This window comes from Athene cunicularia, assembly GCF_003259725.1.
Source record: "Athene cunicularia isolate RWA chromosome 2 unlocalized genomic scaffold, athCun1 chr2_part1, whole genome shotgun sequence".
NCBI lineage: Eukaryota > Metazoa > Chordata > Aves > Strigiformes > Strigidae > Athene > Athene cunicularia.
In genome coordinates, this window is record NW_020799095.1 from 77,524,472 (window position 1) to 77,548,432 (window position 23,961).

Below are 23,961 nucleotides of genomic sequence, written 5' to 3' on the forward strand. Positions count from 1 at the left end.
AAGTTATTTGAAAATCATTATTGCTTATGAATATATGCTCTCCAAGAATTTCTCATCGAGACTGAGACAGTAAGCTCTACATGTAAAAGCTACAGTCTCTACTCAGGAATTTAAAATCTAGTAAGCATTAGAAGAGATGAAAGAAAAGGAATATAATTAACAGGCTTATTTTTTATATATGCATAAACACTTCCAATCGTATATGTCCTTCAGTAAGATTCAGTAACCATTCCCACATTTCAAATTATTGCTATTCTTTCTCTGATATGAAGGATATGAAGAAAGCAGCCTGCACAGTTTAAGAAATGATTCAACACAAGAACATCCTTATGAGTCAGGTCTGGAGTGCACCCTTGTAGAAGAAATTAAGATGTTTGTGAGAGAAACTGGAGAGCAAGGGAAATAAAATTAACACAGCATAAGGAGAGCTTATGCAAAGTACTTAATCACATGGGCATCAGGCAAGAACAAAAGGTCTTTGTAGCTGGTTTACATGACCAATTATGTTATTGAGGTGGCAAAAGAAAAAGAATTACATAGCAAGGTGAACAAGATTCTAACTATCAGGCCAAAGAGAAAAGGACTGAGGATAAAGAAAAGGAAAAGCTGTATCTCACAATCCAGACTTGAGTGGTGAATACAGAAAAAAAAATTGTATGATTTTTTGCTCCCCCCCCTTATTTCTGGGAGCAGCAGGACTTCTGTTTCAGTTAGGCTAAGCCAAAATAGTTTCATGCTGCTCCTAGAAAGAAGAGTGATGTAAATGCTACAGTGGGGGAAAGCAAAACACTAAAAGTTAAGTGCCACCATAAACAAGCCTCATTTGAGGCAATGACCATAGGAAAGCCATAACATGTATTTGTTTTTTGTCACTGGAACATTACAAAAACAGTACAGGTCTTTGCAGTAAAGTAATCTTGCCTTTACTGTGTGGAGTCATCAAACACACTGCAGAATTCACCAAATGCACAGAATTGTCAGATTTGGGCAAACCCATTTTGTCAAAAGAGCACCAGGGATCCCATAAGCCAGTTAACTTTTTACCTGCCTCTCCCTGTGCTTCAAGGAATGCCTTATTTCTGAAAGGTCTGTTCTCTGTCTGACAGGACAACCCTTGACAATAACCTACAGACAGAGTTTAAAATTGAGGAAACAATATGAGAACCTCCCAGGCTTCAGATATTTCCAAGTCTAAATAATTTAAGATTTTGGCTATCCTTCTCATATTTTTTCTGGTTTCATCAGTAAGTATCTGTTTTGAATAATTCATTTTTATCAGGTGGTATGAGATCGGAAAAAAAATCGTGTTTACACATACTTATGGCTTGTTGGTAACATTTTAAATGAAAAACAAAAATTTATTATGAAGATAAAGATACTGGAAAATGGAGAAGAGAATATATTCTTTCTACGCTTTTGTAACTTTTAGGAAAATATGTGACTTATGGCAGGTGTCCCTTAATGGGACGTAGAGAATTTCCTTAGCTTGCCAGATAATTAACATTCATGTTCTGAATTATCTGAGTGCAAACTCTCTTAGGGTAATAAAACAGTAATGAAGCAATTACAAATTACAATTATACAAGACTGTACTAAATTCAGACTTTTTTGGTATCTAATAGTAGCTATTTCTTTCTTAATTTGACTGATGCTTTCACTAAGTGATCGATAGATTCAATGGCTATGTAGACAAACTGCATGGCAGTTTCAGTGTTAAGAAAAATAATGAGTATTGTAACTCCATTTGAGGTGTTTTTTTAATCAGATACAGAAGAAAAATAGCTAATAATGGTGGTTTTCTTTCATTTATACTGTCTTATATTTCACTCGCCTGCTTTCAGACAAAGTTTTTAAGTACTACCTTTCTATTAAGAAATTTAGCAGTGCTTGACTGGAAATACTATGTTAAGGCCTCCTAACCACCCTCAATGGGTAGAACAATATGATTGTTAGTTTGGCATGACTCAGGACCAAAGGACACAATTTCCTTAACACAGCAGCCTCAGAGAGCGAAGACTTGGGAAGAAACTTAAATGTAGCCCCAAACAAATCCCTTAAACAGCACAAGAAGTAACTCCTGTTCAATGGGAATACACTTTCATCAGTTAATGGGAACACACTTTCAGTCTGCATTTCAAAAAACACCACTACCAATTCCATGTTAGTTAACTGTTACCCTAAATAAAGAAAGTAGAACTGTAATGAGTTACTAGAGAGAACTTCTGTCACTTGGTTGACCAAGAATGCTAGAGAGCCACTGAAGGCCTGTTCCAAGGAAATGTAATGATCAAGATTTGCTGTCATTTGTATGTCAAAATAAAGATCTATTCCTCATGATACATTTCACCCCAAGATATTGTTTACTTAATTATATTTATATTTATCACTTTCTGTAAAGTTTATTATGAAAACACCACATCAGTTTATTGACCCCAGGAAAATTAAAACTAACAAATTATTTCAGCCTTGAAAAAATTGTCTCATGATCTTGGAGATATTGCTTATTACTTGAAATTTGCTGGATGTTACTGACCATCAAGTATCTCCAAATCTACTTTAAAGCAGCAGGTGGTGTGCCTGTACAGAAATCAATGATATTACACTGCTGCAAAGCCAAACTAATGGAATAGTGAATCAATAAAACCCAATGACAGATGCAGTTTATCTCCCTGTCTTCATTAGATAACCATTTAAAAATCCTGTAGAATTTTTTGAAGAAAACATAAAAATGCTAGATAGAATTTTAGACTAAACAATAATTTATTTTTGTTCTATTTCCTTGTCTTTTGTTGGAAGGAAATAATATTTGCAGCACTGGAGCATGTTCAACTTAAGCTACATTTGTGATGACTACATACACTGGTGATTTTTCAACTTTTTCTTTTAATTTCCAATGCTCCCAGTTTTCCAGAAATGATGCAGATGATCGTATAATACTTTGCCTTTGTCTTCCATTTTTGCATCTCTTAAATTAATCCACAGATCCCCTGAAGCTGAATACCACTCATGTTGGTAATACCTGATTCTACACTCTTGCTTCTACAATTTAATATGCAGCCCTATAAAAGGATCAACAGATAATTTACATGTTGGTAATGAAAATGATAAATCATATGTACCCTTTGCTTGGATTTTAGAAGGAGATCATGTAATACCAGCATATACTTTTATAAGTTGGAGGACACTTTCCTCAACAATTCCCAAAAGCTCACTAATTTTAAGTACCTGATCTATTTTAATGAGCTACACAACTGGTTTAAGAGACATAATAAGGATATAGCCAAATGAGCATCTTACTGCATGTATGATAGGTGATAAATCTGGATTAATTTCCATGAATGAAACCAAAACATAAAACCAGATTCATATATCATACTGCTGTAAGGGACAAGTTAGATCCGAGTTTGGGTTTTGGTATATCATAAACCATGAATTTCCCTGAATTATTTCCTGTACTAATCAAAATACATATGACTTTTTAAGATATACTCATTTTGCAAAATGACAAATAAAACCAATCATGTATCTTAATTTCATGTTTTGCAAGATTAATGCCTAAACTCAGAGTGAATCATGTGCAGGATACTGCTGAACTCCTGAAATAGTCTACCTTTGTGGCTTGTGTCTTCTGTTAGAAACTAGTTGGGAAACCCTTTGCAAAGAAAATGCTGTAGAAGTCCATAAAACTTTATACATGTTATAAAACAAGTCTGCAGTATGGAAAGTCAATTTATAATGACCTAATGGTTCCTTCTGGCTTTGAATTAAACTGTAAGTACTACAGCACAAGACAAATCAATCAACAGAGGTTATAAATATTACTCCTGAAAGCACTGCACTGGAGAAAAAACTGTGAGTGAAGATATATTGTATCACAGGGAATATACAGACTTGGCTTTGGAAACTATTGCTGTAAAACAAATATCAACTTTCCACTATGTAAACAAACAACAAAATCTCATTTTAAGAAGTCTAAAAAAATATTCCTTATTGGAATTGTCTTGGAGTTTTCTCAGTCTTTCTAGAATATGCACAGATAGAAAAAATAGTTGATTTATATGCACAAATATGAATTAGTTCATGACATATGAATTCTGATAAAAATAATTATTCCAGCAATTATAATATTTTGAAAATAATTTTAGAGACATTTTATGAATATTAATGCTCTGTTGGCATGCTGAATAGAGTAGTATTATCCCAGTAATATGTTAAATATATGTAATACTGTTAAATATAACAGTAATATGTTAAATAATTACAGTCTCAATTCTTGAATCCATTTTGTCACACTTCAATGTCCAATTGTCACACATAATTATAGTTGCACAGACTTATAGGTTATGTTACCTTTTTTTACACCTATAAATATCATTCCTGTCATCATCAAACATTTTTAAATGCAAAGATAAAAACAAAATGAATGAAGAATTGATAACAATGCTTGGCACCATGCTATTGACAGTATTTAAACAGAAATAAACAAAACTTTGAAAATGGGTTGAAATCTTCAATCTCCTCTGTTGAATTTCATAGCCATGAATTGACCTCTTCAATCTGACAATTACAAAATTTTTCTACTTATTCATTTTTCTTTTACATTAATGAGAAAATATATATAGGAATGAGTATGCATTAAATACCACTTACTTTGGCAATACCAGAATCTGCACAACAAAAATGCAGAAGAATATGAGACAGGCACAAGTCACATAATACTTAAATGCAGGCAGAGTAGTTGCTCGATACTAGAAGAAAAAAACCCAAATGTTAAAACACAATTTCCAAAGCAATAAAATATCACTCAACTGAAATTTTAGCTTAAAGATGCAGATATGTATAGGCAGTCTTTAGAAACAGTAAATTTCCTGTTGTTCAATGACTTCCACTCAGATAAAGCTAGGGATTAACAGGCATCGTATTGAATCCTTTTACTTCGTGAAGAACAGGTTAAGTAGCCATGTTGAACAGTTTTGCTCTGTTCCTCTGCAGAACAGAACTATCCCAAATTTATCATAAAAAGTTTAATTTTAAAAAGTAAAAGCATTTAAAAAAATATTTTTAGTCATCTTAGTCGATTCCAAGTTTTTTAATCACTCATTCCCCAAACTGATTTCCAAATATTAATAAATAAAGAATGGGCTGAAACAGCTATAAAAAAAAGTAACAGTAACTTAGACAGGAAACTTCTGAGCACACAAAGCAGCAAAGTGTGAACTATGCTACAGACTTCGGCCACAACAACCTCCAGCAGCGCTACAGGCTTGGGGAAGAGTGGCTGGAGAGCTGCCAGTCAGAGAGGGACCTGGGGGTGTTGACTGACAGCCGGCTGGACAGGAGCCAGCAGTGTGCCCAGGGGGCCAAGAAGGCCAATGGCATCCTGGCTTGTGTCAGCAATAGCGTGGCCAGCAGGGACAGGGAAGGGATCTGACCCCTGTACTCGGCACTGGTGAGGCCGCCCCTCGATTCCTGTGTTCAGTTTTGGGCCCCTCACTACAAAAAGGACATGGAATGACTCGAGCGTGTCCAGAGAAGGGCAACGGAGCTGGTGCAGGGTCTGGAGCACAGGTCGTACGGGGAGCGGCTGAGGGAACTGGGGGTGTTTAGTCTGGAGAAGAGGAGGCTGAGGGGAGACCTCATCGCCCTCTACAGCTACCTGAAAGGAGGGTGCAGAGAGCTGGGGATGAGTCTCTTTAACCAAGTAACAAATGATAGGACAAGAGGGAATGGCCTCAAATTGTGCCAGGGAAGGTTTAGACTGGATATTAGGAATCATTTCTTTACAGAAGGGGTTGTTAGGTGTTGGAATGGGCTGCCCAGGGAGGTGGTGGAGTCCCCATCCCTGGAGGTGTTTAAGAGTAGGGTCAACTTAGTGCTGAGGGATCTGGTGTAGTTGGGAACTGCTAATGTTGGGTTGATGGTTGGACTGGATGATCTTCAACGTCTTTTTCAACCTAGACAATTCTGTGATGCTGTGAAAAGTTGTATTTCTAGAAGCATAGCTAGCAATCATATTCATATTTACTAAGGCGATATTACTCCAATTAAAATATTTTATGTCTGTGTTAAAAGGCCTCACATGTCCACTGATACTACTAAACACTTGATATTCTTAGGAGAGAGTCAATTTGATCTGTTTTGTCATAAAAAATATCTAGTTATGAATCTCTAATTAGCCTGTCTAGAGACATAAGAATTAAGCAATGAAATATTTATCAGAGTTGTTCTGCTATTTGAGATAGATATGTCTAGATTGAAACCAACTAAGTACTCAAAGAAAAATGACCTAAGCATTGGGCCTATTAAAGTTACTTACCCTATTGGAGGTTTATTCAAAGGGTAAGAGTTTAAGATTTGATTATTAGAAGAAACTGTACCAAACATTATTTTCACAAATTCCTCAAAATGCAAACTTCATAAAATGGAAAGTGGATGAGCTGTGCTCTCTAACTGCAAGCACACAGCTGTGTCTTTGTGCTTAGTGACAAGTTCTGCCCTTGAAGCTGATATGCCAAAGTTTACTTGAACATGTAGAAATTTAATTTAGCAACTCAACAGCTTTTTTTCACTTTTGAATTGTATGACAAATTAAAAGCAATTTTTATCAGATATCTAACTGAATTTCAAGGCACAAATAATGACTTTGCTTGATGGGTATGTTTGCAGTAAGTTTTGTTCTTCCACCTCTTGAACATGTTTGTTGTTTCTTAGTGGTCTTGTCCAACAGCTTTGGACTTTAAGCTGCTGTTAAAATTTCAAAAAATTCCAGCTCACTTGTAAATGAATTTTAGTGTTTCATGCTTCTCCAGACATTTCCCAATGAAGTCAGGCAACTCACTCCTTAGATTAAATAATTATTTTGCTTTATTACCTTGCTGTACTTTCAGGTCCTACAGGGCCTGAAAACTTCCTGTTTAAATCAAAACCAAGGTTCTTACTAAGTTCTTCAAAGTCAAGATTGGACTGCTGAGTCATTAAAAGGCAGTGAAGTAAGATATTAAAAAGCCATATCTGAAAGGAACAATTAGTTCTTTTACACTCCTACAGGGAGAGTCTGCACAGCCAAATAACTCAGCTCCCTGATTTTCTCCCAAGTCCTGATTCTCTGATTGTCCTAAGTGCACAATATGATGGTTTTCTCTCAAGTTCTTTTCTAGAATTTATCAATTAGTACTACCCAAATCAAAATCTGAATGTGCTCCTAGGCACACCTTTGATCCACTCAGTATACCCTTCAAACAGTATGGACCAGGTCTAGCTTCTTCTCTCCTAGCCATCTTACAAATAGTCTCAGCAAGTCTTGAAACTTTTTTCACCCTAATGCATTGCCAAGGGCATACAACACAACCATTTGGCAGCTGTTCATAATAACACTATTCTGCTGAGCTGTGAAAGAAGCCAAAAATTATTTCAGATGCTTTGAACTGAAAGATATTAAATACGTATTTGAGCACCGCATGGGACCCAGAGGATACTTGCACTTACACTGAACAGCATGGACAAAGTATGGCAGTACTTCCTCTACCCTATTCTCATCAGGTTAACTCATTCATACAGCCATATACATCCAGTCATCCCTCTGACTTCCCTGAAGGACAGTATAACCACTCAGCTATCAGCTGCCTTATGCTTATGAGAAAGCAGAAAGAGGCAACTCTCCAGTCTTCCTGCTGAAGGTCTGTCAGTATGTAGAAATACATTCAAGCTCTACAAGGCCATAAACCAAAAAAGAAAGCTTAACTTTCTAGGCTAGTGGTCTTGACAGTCACCTAAAAGGGAGGAATCTTTCATTCTGATCATTACTCCAAGAACCAGAAAAAATATCATTTACTCCATCTGTATGCACGTGTCTCAAAGGTGTTTTACCACACCTAGTAGTCAGGAGAATATTTAGTGTCTTGCATACAAGACAGCTAAGCATTTTTCTTAAAAGACATTTATAGTATTGTTTCCTTGGAATGACTGAGCATCAAGTACGTATAGAGAAAACTGATGAGCAACTGATATCATTACAAGACTATCATTAATACATGTGGAGTCTTTGAAACATGGCAAAAGAAAAAAAAAGCAAAACAGAGGGGTTGGATAAATGCCTTTTGAGGATGCAGGTGATGGAACTTAGGAATTCTTTGCTCCAGTTGCATCAAATTTGGACTATCAAACCTCCTCTCACTTCTGCAAGACAGTGAAAATGTCAAGAAATTCAAGTGAACTGCAGAGCCCTACAAACAGGAAAGCAGTCTCAGACATCACATTAATAATATTTTTTCTGTACATAAGCTAAAATATTATTGTAAGGTTTGAGCACTTCGCCCTGTGGTACACATGCTGTGGCCACGACTCTGTGTTATAATAGCAAGGGATACAAGTCTCACTTAAGATGAGGCAAAGAACAAATCAACCATGAATTTGCAGTGAAAATAACTTACTTCTTTTTCCAGAGTCTTATTATAGAAAAGAAGTGATATTCTTTGAATGTCTTCAGATTTAAGCCACTGCCTAGAAGAGAAAAGAAACATTCTAAGTGACATAAGAATAAAGTAGTCCTGTCTTTGTTTGTTACTGAAATGCAGTAAAATAAGAAAATAACTTTGAATAAAGAAAGTTCTTGTGTATTGCAATGTATATGGTGAATTGCACTGACAGTAAAAGCAGGAACTACAAATCTGCTCTCCCTTTTGACATCTATTGCTAAAGCACACATGAAAAAAAAGCTCAGATGAACCATTTTTTTCTGTGGATCATTCCTAAGGACAATCAAGGGAGAGATTTATATGATGTAATTCTAACACTGATATTCCAGTCATGTCCAAAATACTGTAGTATATACCCAGTGCGCAAGAGAATCTTGAGATAAAAATATCCTTCAGAAGGTACTGTTACGATACGCAAGAGTGGCAGGTAAATTACAAATCCCTATTCCAAATGAAAATGTAAAAAATTTTACCAAAAGAAGTGTAGTGATTCTGTCTGTGAGCTGTATTGGTTTCTTGACCATAACCCTGTACTCTAGAGGTAGATTTTGATCTTTTTACTAATTATAAAAACTTCTTCCCTGCTTAAAGATGAGAAATACAAATAGAATAAGCAGTTGCATTGAAACGACAAATCTATATTAAAAGGAGTGAATCTTGACAAAAGCTTGACATAACTTTTACAAAATGGTATTGTTCTCATATGAAAGTCTATATTTATTTTAATGGACACTTGAAAAGAAACAGGATTATTTGAATTTCAAGAGGGTTAGTTAGACCTCAAGAGGACTACACAAATTTGAAAAAAATATTTAAGCAGACTACTTCTGTGAACATGCAATATTTGAGCTTTAACAGTTAATAGCAGGGCTTGAGACTTTTTTGAAACCTTTCCAGCAATAACTTTAAATTAGGCTCTAAGCTAGTAGTGTAGCTAATGACTTCTAAATAAAGGAAATGTCTCAACAGACAGGCTGCAATGCAAGTAAGTAGCAGCAATGAACCACTATGGAATGTATCCTAAATTAAGGTCCTGGGAGAACAGGAGTGGACAGAGGGGAGTATAAGCTATTAACTTTGATTTGTGAAATCTAAAATATTTGTTCCCTTGCCTGGGAGACTGTACCTGTTCCTGTGCTATCAGTAGCATTACAAAAAAAGAGCTGAAAACATATTCAGTTCTAGGTATCTTGAATTCAAAAATATATTTCCCAGATTGCACTGCAATGGCTCAGATCTGCATCTGATCACAGTCAGGATTCTGAGAAGAAACAGATATGATAGGTTGGTGTACATATCACATGATTTTGGTTGGCTCCAGCTGTAATCTACTGGAGAAAGCATTCAGTTTGTGGAACATTTTTGGTAAATTGTGAAAATTAAATGCCACTCTTTTACAATTTGGTTATAAAAATTGAACAAAAAGTAACCCTCTTCTTCAAATTTTTAACTAACTTCCCTGTTTCTTCTTATGGTGTCTGGCAGGCGGAATGACTTAATTACCATTACCACACTGATAAAAATTTCTGTCTGTAGATCTGCTCCCAAAGGCCTAATTTGGTCTGTACACACATGATTGCATGTGAAGTCAGTAGTGCCATTTAGACCAAATGCTGCCTCAATACACCATATTACAAGCTCACATTTTCAGGAGTTTTTAGTTCTACTTTAAAGCTCAGGAGAAACTATACTGGTGTTAGGTAGCAGGTGCCGAGAGGTCTGAGATGAGGGAAACAGTATAACACAGACAAATGGGAGTGCAGAGTAAGTACAGAAGAGGGAGCACAAAGTCACATCACTTTGACACACAGATAAGGCCTGAAAAATTCTGCCTACAGCCTGACTCCCCGATGAGCCTAAAATTTACACAAGTATCCATGAGAGTATAGGCCTCCTGGGAAGCTAGGTACCAAATTTCTGTTTAAATTCTCTTGCAATTCAGGGAACAACAGCGACAAACAGTTGAATTCTGCCTGCATCTGCAGAGGTGTGTGGTTTGCTAGGGCTTGTACTGATTTGCAATGTACAGCAAGGAATTCTGCACAGAACACAGCAGCCACCATGACTTAAAGAAAAAAGAGAGGAAAGCAAGTGTATCCCTTTAACATAGTAACCTACTTATCTAAGGGCAAACAACTTTAGCTCCCTCTGTAGGTATGTATTTAGCTAGCAGATTGTTATCCATCCATTACATGTCCTACAGAAGTCTCTAATGCCCCAGGTTGCCGGTGGGATAGCTAGGGCTACTCATTTGTCTCCTGTACAGGACTGGCACTTTTCAGCCAGGAATACTTTGTTCAAGGCATGGGGAAAAGAAATGTGGAGAGTGTATGATGTTACATCCTAATGTCTAAGGCACTCAGCTGAGAGACAGAAGCTCTTTGTTCCTCACTCACTCTTTTAAATCTGTATTTATATATCTTTTAATGTAAGCACTCCAACAGAATAATGATGAATAAGCTGGTCATAACCTTCCTCATGTAACTTTGCAAGGAGCTTTGCCAACTAAATCTACTACTCTGAACCATGCTATGAAGCCAGCGGGCTATTTTTTAGATGCCACAATTTCATTTGCATTCCAGAAGAAGGACTTGAACCCAGACACTCCAAGTTACTGACAGTGTGTACATGTGGCACTTGGCAATTTTGCAGAAACATAGCTAAGCTAGCTTGGGAACCAGCAGGAGAGCAGTGAGCGAGGAAGCCCAGAGAAAATGTTACAGTGCTTTAAAAACCTGTGGTACTATTTCAATAGGCACTGCACTGTTTTACACTGTGTAAAAACAGTGATTCATTTGAACTACAGCTTTGTCTTGGACTAAGATCCATACTCTAGATTCCCTTATCTTCCTGTTACTGGCTGTTAAACACCTGGACATGTAATGTCCAAAGACCCACATATTACGATCAATTGCTTGCAACCCATTACTTTTTTTGAAGAATGACACATGGCAAAGAACCATGATGGGGATGAAAAAGTCAGACCATACTGACAGCTCCAGGTGGAAGAAACAATGGCTCTGTAAAAAAAAAATGTTCACTTTTGAATTATTTTCATGCAACTTTCCAATTCAAAAGGGTAAAAGAATGTTAATTTTAATACCATATTTTATGCACAATAATGTTTTTTAAATTTTCTTCATTTAGTTATAGACCTATTTGCTATACAATCCAAACTTTACACTTAAAAACATTTAGAAAGACCATTTTTCAATTGATTTTAGTGAAAGTTTGCTTCTTGATTCACAAAAGCAAAAGATTTATCTCCACAACCACTCTGTTAGATTAGTTGATAGTGTTATTTTCATTTTACAGCCAAAAAAATTGAGGCGCAAAAACCCCACATAAAGAGAACAAAACCATGACTAGTTTTGTAGCCTAAATGTAGGAAATCTTTTATCTAATTTTTCTGAGTGCTTAGCATTCACATAGTTAAAATATTATTGAATTAACTTTCCATTTGGGGAAATGGCACTTTTGACGATTTATTCTCAGGTACCCAATTCAATAATACCTTTTAAGTGATTCATTCAGCAAATAAATAGAGGGATTGGTAGAGAATCTAGTTTTGGAGGGTGGCATTCAGCCTCTCTGATATATAAGATCAATCCTTATCTTTCTGCAATTCCCTATGTAATTTACTAAATGCACCGAAACTTTTTCAGAAACTTTTTTTTTGTCATACAAACATCTTTTATCCCCAAGTTTCTCTGAATTTTATGCACTAAATAGATAAGACAAGGATAATCTGAGATAAAACAACATAGAGTATGTTCATACCAATACTTTAATTTAATGCATTCATACAGATGCTTTACTTCTGACATCAAACCATCATTTTTACAATCCACTTACCAGAGCAAGTGTACCTGAAGATAAAAACTGCCAAAATTTATATCACTGTTTTAGGCAAGTCTAGTATCAAAAGACTTTCCCTATCATATGACCTACCCTCTTTCACTGTATTCTTTGTATGACCTATAACTATCAACACTCTTTTCTAAAAATAATTACTGAAAAATATTTTCCTAAAGCCAACTACCTTTTAATAGAACCACCAGATGCAAAAAAATGAATGTGACATATGAGCATTTAATAATTAGGTGTAATATTCAGCTGAATAAGATTCTGAGTAACAGAAGCAGGGGGGAAAACATGTAATTCATCGCAATTATTGTCCACATTTTTGAAGGGCAATTCCCTTATTTAATCAGATAAATATAAGAAACCTGAACACATATTTTGGACTGGTATTGACTTTTCTCACAGTCTTATCTTTTCACCAGCAAACGGTGAACATCAATACCGCCTCCAGCTCTTCCTGGGACACAGAAAAAATACACGCCATGTTGCCTCCCCCAACAATTTCAATATGTCATCAAGCTTAGCCTTCTGTAAGAAATCAACCAACCAGCTGAAACAAAGAGATATTAAACTATGATTTTAGGGAAAGTTTCTAATTCTGAGATGTTTCTGTGACAATTGTGAAGCACCAGTTTTCACATCATTCTGATTCCCGAGCCAGATATTTCTTGTGTCTTACTTCTCTGCTCTCAGATGAGATCATTCTGTAGAGTTACAGCTATGAGTGTACAGATGCGAACAGTTACAGAGCAAAAATTCATTTGCCATGAAGATCAAGATGAGCCCAAACTTCTGCCACATCACGTTCACAGGCACTGTCTTATCCCATGTAGTAGAAAATGTTACTGTACAGCCTATCTTCACAATGTGCAGAGTCTCCTATGCCAGTATTTGTGACACCTTTGCTGTTTTCAGATTTCTGTGTGCATGTGTGAGCTAGAAATAATAAACACTACTCTCTGTTGCAGATTTATGTCAAAGTTGAAGGAAGGAGACAACAGAGGATAAAAACATACTTTTGAGCATTGATGCCATCAATGGCCTGGATCATCCTCTCATTCAGTTCCTCCTCAAACCTTCTTTTCTGTGATTTTGTTCTGAAATGAAAAATGTGGGAGGTTACTTTGGAAAATCATTACATTTTTAATAAACTTTAAACAATGGGGTGATCACTGGCATAAACTTGCGAGGATAATAGCATTTTTTTAACATTTATGCTGCAATACCAGCTATAGGTTTCAGGCACACTGAGCCTCATAATAAGCTCTCAACAAAACCAGCATAAACTACAGAGTCTCACACACAACACACACAAACAAAATCTAGAGTTTAGCTATTAGGGAGCACTTTAAAAACAAACACAAGAAAACATTTCATTTAAAAAAAACAAACCAAGAGAGATCAACAAATTCTGGTTGAAGGAAAGTCTTCCACAGCGTTATGAATTCATGAAAAAGAATAGGAATATGCTCAAATTAATAAAACATTCCTATTTCTTGTCGTTATTTAAAAAAAAAATCCTCATCAGAATTGTAGGATAAGCAATAATGTGCTAGTGCACTGAGGCATAATGAGTATTCTCTACCGAAAGCCTACTAACTCTTCTTTTCTTGGAAATACTTTATTATGTTTAAAAAGAAAACTGAGCACCACGTCCCAAATTAGTTTCAAAGATATGTCATATTCCTTTATATATAACTTATAACACAATTGCAATGAGAAAAAAAATCTTTTCACTGGACTCAGCATGAGCCCAATAGACGATCAGCAGAATGGGTTTGTCTTTGCTAATGTATGCTACTGCAAACATCCTCAGTCCTTTCAGCAGTTGTACTCTCCTTAAAAATTAAATATTTCAAATATTGCAAGATTATGTCTTTGCCTCTTGAAAACTTAAATCCAACGTGAACTTAGTGTTTTGTAAGAAGTCAACAGTCAGATTTGAAATTTGACCCTTAGCTTACCAAAATTTTCTTAACCTACAAATTGAGTCATGTCAAAGGTAAAAAAGATTTTCTTTAACATCAAGTTTTTGGGTTATTTCCCCAAAACTGATAACCTGTTGCAGAATTCAAATTCATTCAGAAATTATCTTAGTCTATTTACAGTAACTTTAAACAACCCAACTGATTTCATGCTTATTCAGCGATATAGAATTTAGGTAAGAAAGTGTTTACAACTTATTTTTCCATATGAAACAATTTGCCTAGAAGAAATAACTAGATAGAGAAGGAGACATTATCTAATCACACTTAATCCTCTTGGCAGATCCCTAACAACATAAGACTCTCATGGAACTAGATAAGAGTTGAGTGACACAAACGTAAGTCTACAGTCAGCCTTCAAACCCCACATTTTCATATTCTAATAAAATACTGATTTTCAAAGTGCTTATTATCATTTCAGCTCTCGCCTGTGGGAATGACTAACTGGGTTATCTAGAATCCTAGTTATATACCTCACTATGGACATGAGACTCCAGTAAGGGTTTCTAGAAACTCCTTCCGTAATATGGTATCAAGACACATGGTAACATTTGTACCTTTTAGATCTATTTTTGAGTGGCATTTAGAAACACAAAAGCAAGAACATTTCAGAATCTTAATGAATTGATTATTTGCAAATACCAGAGTCCAATGATCTTTCTTTTTACCATAAAGCTGACAAAAGTCCTTTTGACATACAAATGTAAATGCTAAGTTTTAAAAACAGAGACTGTTTTTATTAATATCATGCATATTCAGTCAAAACTTGTTCATCGTCTGGAATTTAGGTAATTGCATAGCTCTCCAGTATCCTGTGATTTGTTGAGGAGACATTTACCAAGCAGAAAGATAGGGAAGGAACAGATAGAATGACTTGTTTGCATAACCAAAGACAATAAAAATACTAATTTTTAAAGGGCTCTTTCAAATGATTTTATGATATTTGTAATGTTACTTATAATTTTGTAAGAAAGACATGATCTGAAGTGTTACCAAGTCATAAAAGTAAAAATTAACCATTCCAGGTTTGTGACAGGAGAACAAAAAATTAAAGCTATTGTGATTTTGAAAACATTTTGTGTAGCAGGAACACTACAGGAAGACCACAAAATACCTTAAGAATGTTTACTACTGCAAGCATACTACAGACTTGGAAATAATAAAATGCAATGAAAGTATAAAGCAATTAACAAAATACGTATTTTGGTATGTCTTATTAGCTGTTGTAACAAATTATTAACAGTCCATTCTATCTTCTCTTTTCTTACCTCTCTGTGCCTACTCTCAATTTTTCTGCATATGATTTCCTCCCCACTGATAGAGTAATTGGGTTGTTAGGAGAAAGGAATAGTAGCCCATCAAGGTACTAACTCAGAACAATGCAGTTTGTTAGCAGGAAGTGTATTTGCAGTTCATACGTAACATGTCTGCCAAATCTCTTTCAATAGCCCTTCTCTGTGTAAGAGGTATCAGCTGAAAATACAGTCTGGGTGAGGAATGTCCCTTAATATTTGAAAGCATGCCTTATATATATTAATGCATATGAATGTATATGTATTTATATGGACTTTATATAAATTATTTTTAAAAATTAATTTACCTCTCTCTGCAACGCTGAAAATGATATTGCCCCATGGGAACATCCTAAAAACCAAAAGAGAATACCTATGAACTATAATAGACTTTGACAACATCAACTTGCTTTAAAAATAGTGTTGAAAACAGGGTCAAATAATGAGAAAAGATTCCAATACAAATACTTTTAGCATTAGATTAATATTGTCTAATAGAAATATCCAGCCAAGAGTAAAGATGGAGTGACCTGGAGACAAACTGATCTAATCTTATAAACACTAAATAACTAATACAACAGTCTGAATCAAAGAATGTTTTGCTTTACTAGAAAGTCACTGCTTCAAAGTCACCACTGTTTTAATGCAGCTGAAACTCCTGCCAGCTTCAGCAAAAAGCAGTGTTAAGTGCTTTTGAAAAAAACAGGTCTGAGTGGCCAAATATAAGCAGTGGTAATTATTTTTTATTGATAAGCAACAGCAGCCATCACAGCCACATTTATTTTGAGATTAATAGTGATGGCTGGGTACTTTCTGTAATGAACATATCACGATCCACATTCTGATGCACTGTATTTATGGAACAAGATGGGTTATGTGGCTCAATCCTATGTAACAGGAACAAAACTGAATGCCAGTGTTGAAGACCATTAGAATTTACCGTTATGTTTGCCCTTTTTAGAAGTCGAAGATAATGCAATGTACCAGCTGTGGACTGACAGCGTTTTAGTGATGGCCGTAAAATAGTGTTAGCATAATTGAAAAGAAGTCTTTTTCTGTTCAGTGTAAGAGATGTAACATTGTACTACAGTACTGTGAAACTCTGGCCATCGGCCATAACTGATGAGCGGTCAGTGCACCTTCAAAAGGTAGATGTTACAGTGACTATAGATTTGGTTTGCAGAGAACTCTTCTAATAAAGTCCACTCCAGGTACCCCAGGGATATTCTAACTTCACAGCCTTTGCTCCAGGTTTGGCATTGTTCCAAATGGAGAAGGTGGCTAAATAGCCAATAAATCTCAGGGAATCTCTCTGTATCAAAATCGTTCTTTCCCAAAGGTGTCGTGCTCTGGCTTTATGTTCAAAATGTCTTTCCACAAGGTGAACAGCAGCCACTCTACATGCTGGGACTGGGGCTCAAGCTCAGGGTCAAACTGTGCATTTTAGTAAGTACATTTAGACTCCTTATAATTCAGAGATGCATTTATAGCAAGACATGGCTCCTTAGAATCTAATACAAAGCTCACATGCAAGTGGAAGAGCTCCCACCAACTTCATATTCTTCTATCAGAAATAACCAGGTATATAGCAGTGAGCACCCCTTTCCTTTCAAATATTGCTAAATTGTATGAAATGACATAAGTAGGCCCCTACTGTTGTGCTAATCTTGCCGTTTTCGGTGGTCATGCTGTCCCTGTGATGCAAGTGTGCAAATGGCTTGGCTGCTCCCCAGGATTCCAGATATCGGGTCATGCGGACAGAAGCTCTCATTTTGGCTCCATCAAGAGTATGTCGAGGTCTAATGTGGTGCTGAGGGCTTCGCTTCTCTCCCTGGGTGACAGAGAATAAAAGGTGATATCAGCCTTTGTGTTCATTATCTTTTGAATCAGTTATGCATCATCTGGTATCATATATCTGCATGCTTAGGAACTTAAAAATGGAGAGATGCTAAGAACCTGCAATTCTTAATGATATTGCTGGGAAATATCAGAGACTTATTTCTGAAGAGCGGGAAAGATTCGAAATGCAAACATTGTGTATTTGTAGGCATCAGTAATAGCTCTGATCAATATCTTATGGTAGTGAATTATTCAATAAAGAGATTAGTGGTCCTGCTCAAAAATAACTATGACTGGCCACAAAATAAAAGTGCTACTAACCTTAGGATTGATTACAAAGTAAGTCTTAACATTATGCTCTTTCAGATATGGGTCCCTCACATCTCCATCCCCATCTTCCACTTTGTAAGCTCCATTCAAATGTGCCAAGGTGACTGAGGTGATGTGAACACGGCTGAAATTATATATTTTAAAAGAATGACAGAATCACAAATACCAATCAAAGCATAATTTGAACCCGATCAAGCTTTTTTACTAGCTTTTGGATATACTTTTTATACACTGCTTACTTCATTTACAGTCCATCTAATCTCATTTTTAGAAGTTCTAATGGGCATAAATCTAAAGATTTCCACGCACAAAAAATACTTCTTAAATCACAGGAAATACTGACTGCCTGTTGTTTTTTTTCCCTAAAGAAAGCACTAAGAATTAGTTCAAGCTTCTCCATGAAAGCTGATGGCTGAAGACATGGTACCTATGCATTTCTCCACGAGTCCAAATGTTAACAGAGTTCACTCTTACCCTGGGACTCCTCCAGCTTCCATATGATTTGCCAGAGTTACATCATGTGACCACACATCGTACTGCCACTTCTGTAGCCCAATAACACCACAAAGCACATTTCCAGAGTGCACTCCTACACGCATATTAATATCAACTCCAGTTGCGTCTCTCACTTTCCTGTAGTTGAGAAGAAAACAGGTATTAATATACATAATAGGGCCTCTGTTTTCTTTTAATCTGCCCATCAAACTGGCAGTAAAAACAGTGACATTTATTTTTTTAACATTGCATCAATTTTTTTATGCTAGGATTATTTCTATATATTACCTTTCCTATTATCATTATTTGCAACTATTTGTAGTAAATACTAAATCTTAAGTCCATGTCTGAATTCCCTTCTTTTATACTTATCTGAAATTATTTGGGAGGGCTGAACTAAGTAGTGGTGATGTTTGGCCTCATGGTAAAACCTAGGGACTATTTTTGTCCTACAGGCAGCTTTTGGAGATCTGGAACTACTGTTAAGCACCCTTCTATCTGAAGACCCTAATATCTACATTGGACACTTTCTCATATCTGTTATATGAGAGGAATGATGAAAAACGCAGCACCTCAGGATATTCTACAGGCTGATGACTCGTACACTTTTTGGGGATATGAGGTCAGTGCCATTCAGGTTGTGGAGAACATAGACTCAACAGCCTTTACGTGCTTGGTGAATGCTGTACCCACTTGACTATTATATAAAGAATGAGAAGCCACCCTCACTGTCCAAACCACATCTAAACCTTTGGCCTTTCCAATGACTTTAGACAGAGATGAAGTATCTGTTCACCCCAACCCAAATCTCAGAAAAGCTGTATGTGTAAGATAGGCATGAATCCTTCCAGAAGAAGCTCTTCTGTATCACAGGTGGCTTACTTAAGTCAAACAACCACAACATTTTCAGACATATGTCATGAGTACCTAACTACATATGTAAAGAGTTATACAATTAATTCAGACATCTACAGGCTTATACATTTCTAAGAAATGGGAAGATTGTAACTTAACTGTATTTATGTGTTTAAGCCCCAAGTCATGTGGACCAAAACGAACCAGTAATAAGGAACACGTACATGCATTTATCTTGAAGGAATTCAGGGTTCTGATGGAAGGAACAACTATAGAAAAAGAAACCCAAATGGCTCCTGTATATGAGTCAGATTCATAGTTCTAGCCACATCTTCAGTTTTGATGAAAATCATTAGCTCTGTACCTTCTGAATTACAAAACTAACTGGATGTTTATTTTCTTTTTTTTTTTCCCTTTTTTTTTTTTTTTTTAATTGGAAAGGGAACATAGAACTTAACAGGCTTAATTTGATATGGGAAATCCTACATTTAAGCAGTATTTCTCAAGTGTTCTTATTCCGGGAAATGAAAATAAAAGGAGCATGACTGAAAGTATTTTGTTAAACTGTGTTTCGAAATTATTAAAAAGAGAATTAAGTTCTTTAATTTCTTCAGTCTCTATCAAGTGTTTATTGGTATCTCTTTTCACTTTGCCATTTTACACTGCTCTTGTGTACCTGACACACTTGAAAATGAACTGCTTGTAAATGATCTTTGCAAACAGTCAGCAAATGATAAACCCCATTTTGCTCTGCACAAGGAATATGACACAAGCTTAACACTATGGGAAAAAAAAAAACAAAAGAAAACAACAACATGTTTTTCAAAACTGGGCAAAGTGGAAGAGGAACATTTATCTAGAAGTGCTTGTTGAAAGGCTGCTCTGCCATATTCTGCAAAGCAAGCCATAAAGTCTGCTTTATAATAAGCTCTCAGGAGTTAAGGAGGGGAATAAGTAGAATATGTTCCAGAACTGAATCTTCTCTTCTGTCTCACAAATTAAAGAAACCACAGAAGATTTTGAAATTAGAAGTGTTACTCTGGATGAAATTAAGGTTTACTACTACTTCTCTCCTGTGCTCCCTGAACAAATGCTATGACAATGCAGGCACTGAATCTAAGAATGTAGTCCATCACATCTCCATAGGATACTTGCCTTACCTACACCTGAAACTTCCCACCATTTCATTTTCTGTTCCCACAGCACACCACAGTCTGTGTACCCATCTTGGCTGGGCAGTCAAAATACTCATAAAGACTACACTTTTCCTACTGCAGTCTGAAATTTGAATTTGTAAGGATTCTGTATTTCACCAGCATGGTTAGGTTGCACGTAGTCATAGAAACTTTACTACACACAAGCAAGAGCTCAGGTCATTAGGAAAGCATCTGCTCTGTCCACCTGAGTTTTATTCATCGGTAATTCTGGATTTATGTATCTAAGATTCACCTAGTCCCATTTTACACACTTTCACACACTCAGTGAGCCTTGAACATTTAGTCCCTGGAAAATTTCCAGTTTTAAAAGCATAGTTCCCTTTTGGATCAGACTTGCAGGAATGAAATTATACCTAAAAAATTATTTTATTTTATATCTAGCTTTCCAGTTGGTACAACCACCTCATCCAGCAGTTTCTTTCACTTTTCTCTGAAATGGAACTCATTTCCAGCTACCAAATCAAAGACAGACTTTGAGAATCTATGGCTAAACAACATGTAAATTAGGAAGTCAGGAGACAGACAAGGGGGTGGAGTTTGGGCTGGAGGAAAACAGCACATGTATTCATACACAAACATATGTGTAAAATAAGCTCTATCCTTAAAGCATCCAGTTAAGATGGCCAGCTCTCAACCTCACAGGCCGCAGTGGCATCTATGGCTTGATAATGTGACCATCCTGCTCCCAGGCAAGCAGGCTGCAGACTATAAGAAACATTGGATTTGTTCCAACATAGAGCAGAGAAGCAAAGCCATTAATCAAAGGGACTACTAACATGTTCAGATGGAAGCAATCTGTAGCATAGTGAAAATGCTCAAAATGGAGCTACACATCATTAGGAAACAAGACTGAATAAAGTTTTGTATTATAGATCACCTGGCAATTTGGTAAAATTACTCCTTTCTTCTTCATAGATAACTGGAACTGAAACCATATTCAGGTGGTAAAATCTATACAGAACTGTTAATCTAAGCAGCAAACTGCTTTTTTTCAGTAATTTACAGACTCAGGGGTGAGTTTGCACCTCAGTGACTGAATATAACAAAACCTCACATCTGACAAAAAGGTTATTTCAGATGCAGTGAGTTAAACATACACTGAGTGACACACTTTCAACAGCAAGAGTATTACTACTTCTAGTTTTACAGGCCACAGAGGTATTTCAGGAGATGCTTCCACACAAAGATGCAGCAATCACACAACAAAATACGGAGTTGATTAATAATCAGGGTGGTTTTTTTCACCTACAGGCTGCAACACATAATACTTCGAAAGCATTTGCAAACATGAGGAATACATTCTTCACTTCTCACAGCGATGTAAACAGGCTGTGATAATCAGGTATCTGCTACAGGAGCGTTGTGGATTTGGACTACAGTAATAAAGTCAGATCAGAATGTGCTATACCACTAAAAAATAATTTTCTAGTCTATAAGGCTGCTTTACCAAAGGAGGACCTTATCATCCAGCATTAACAATGAGCATACTTGATAGCAGCTTGAGCAGAAAGTTTTTTCCAAGAAAATTGTGAAGTTTTGAAGTGTGAGGAACTGACAGATTGCTCTCTGAGCTCAAGTAAAGCTCTGCATTATGATGTGTAAAATTATACTTCCAGTTTTTCATGAAGGGCAATTTATGGCTTGGGCTTAGCATTGTTTTTCCACCAGCCTGTAACCTTCTAGACTTTTTTTCTCTTAAATAAAAAATCAATGGGTTGACCAGAAACTATATGCAAATGGTTTTAACTCACGTTTATCACACAGCACACAGATCTTTTTAAATGCAAACCAAAAAGCTCTCATTTTCACTGAAATGCTGTGGAAAAAATCCAACATTTTTTAAGCCAACCAAAGGGAGAAGTCAGAACTTAGGGACAGACAGTCTTGCCTACTTTTCTACTGAATTGATGTTATCTTTAGTTCTTAATATGTTAGAGAAGCAATTGGTTTAATTATAATGAAGTTCTAGTATATCTAAAAAGCAACTGAGGAAACAGCCAAATCTGTAGATTTTAATGCTTGGCAAGAAGAAGTACTCCAAGTACTACAATGTAAGGTACAACCACTTCTGAATGAAGAAAAAGTATTTTAGAAAATGCAGCAGCCTAATTCCTGTACTGAGGTTAGTTTTACAAAAGATCCCTAAAGCAAGAAGATCAAAATCCTAATTTCCACAAATACTACAAATTTTCTGTGAATGCCTTAAAATGAAAAGAACCAAATTGGTTTAATGAACCTACCTATATAGTAATTACCCTGGATCGAATCAGAAGATCAGATAACTGAAAGCTGAAACCCTTTTGTGACTACAATTACTCACATATGAGAGCAGTATTTAAGGATTAGAGGAATCATTTTGCATGCCTGTGTAGTTAGTCATTGAAATAACACTGTTTGACATAACTTCATGATGAGGTGCATGCCACACATACACCTCACAAAGATGAGGTAATTTCTTACTTTGCTACCTGGACAGTGGTAAATAAGATTTAGTCAAAACCATCAAAATTGGAACTAAAACTTACAGAAGATCATACCATGTTTTAAAACCAAAGACCAATTGTTTAAAAAAACAAATCACACAGATGACTATCAAATATCCAGACCTCCACATGACATAAATTTTTGCAAAGTGTAGCTCACCTAGATAGACTGTAATTTTATTCAAAGAAAACTTAGCTTTTCTACAGGAAAGATATTTGTGCCATTAACATTAACTGCTAGAAGTAATCATTCACAGTATTTTAACTCCTAAAAGCTGAAAAGAACTTCAGTTATGTATTATTTGACCTTGGCTAGAAAATAAAAAAGAGGTGGAAGGTTTTTTAATTTCCTTTTCCTCACAAAACATTTTCTAAATGAACTAACAGAATCAGACCCTTGTTTAACAAATAAACTACAATACCGAGCTGAATTTTCTGCATAGGCAGGTTTAAGACCCATGGTGTTCAGACATCCAAACTACATTTAAGTACCCTCATACTGAAATGTGTCCAGCTTTGGTGGCAGAACTCATCTAGGGCAGGTAGTTTACAGAAGAGTTATTTCTACTCTGAACTGAGAGTTCAGATAGCAGTCAGGTGAAGGGATGAGGAGAAGTAATACTGCCCTTTTGCAAGAATTCTTTGAAGTCCCATTGTCTTCAGAATTGCTGAAATTGCCTATAATCCATTCCCAATCTACTTTGAGATCAGTACTGATCATTACTGATCCAAATCAATAATAAGCTAGAGAATTTCTCAAATATGGCCAAAACTGTATCCTCAGATGCCTTACAAGTGTTAACCCATCAGATACAACCATTTTTTTTTCCTCTTTCACAGTCATATCAAGCCTCCTGTTATTACCAGAGTTACTTGAAATACAACTGCTATTTCAAAAGCAATCATATTAGGATTCTCAAACATCTTGTTCTGTTCTCTGTTTCACAGACAGAACAAGTACAATGATTACGGGAAAGAATTAAGTGACAAATACAGTAATCGACAAATCCAAAATACTGCTGATAAGCACAGAATTCTCAATAATCCCTTAATGTCTTAATTGACAAAACTTTTTAGAAGGTCCTCACCTAAAAAATTAATTACAGCAAAGTTGCAACTAAACCTGG

At 36.0% G+C, this 23,961-nt stretch overlaps 1 protein-coding gene across 1 annotated transcript in view; it reads right to left on the reverse strand.

Annotated features, from left to right (window-relative positions):
• The window catches only part of ADCY2 (adenylate cyclase 2), a 214,011-nt gene that overhangs the window by 54,340 nt on the left and 135,710 nt on the right, over positions 1-23,961 (reverse strand). The window contains exons 8-14 of the mRNA XM_026841391.1: positions 18,259-18,417; positions 17,776-17,908; positions 17,270-17,446; positions 15,924-15,967; positions 13,355-13,435; positions 8,430-8,499; positions 4,651-4,748 (exon numbers count right to left, since the gene is read on the reverse strand). Of these exons, the coding sequence (XP_026697192.1) occupies positions 4,651-4,748; positions 8,430-8,499; positions 13,355-13,435; positions 15,924-15,967; positions 17,270-17,446; positions 17,776-17,908; positions 18,259-18,417 (762 nt within the window). The remainder of the gene's footprint in view (positions 1-4,650; positions 4,749-8,429; positions 8,500-13,354; positions 13,436-15,923; positions 15,968-17,269; positions 17,447-17,775; positions 17,909-18,258; positions 18,418-23,961) is intronic.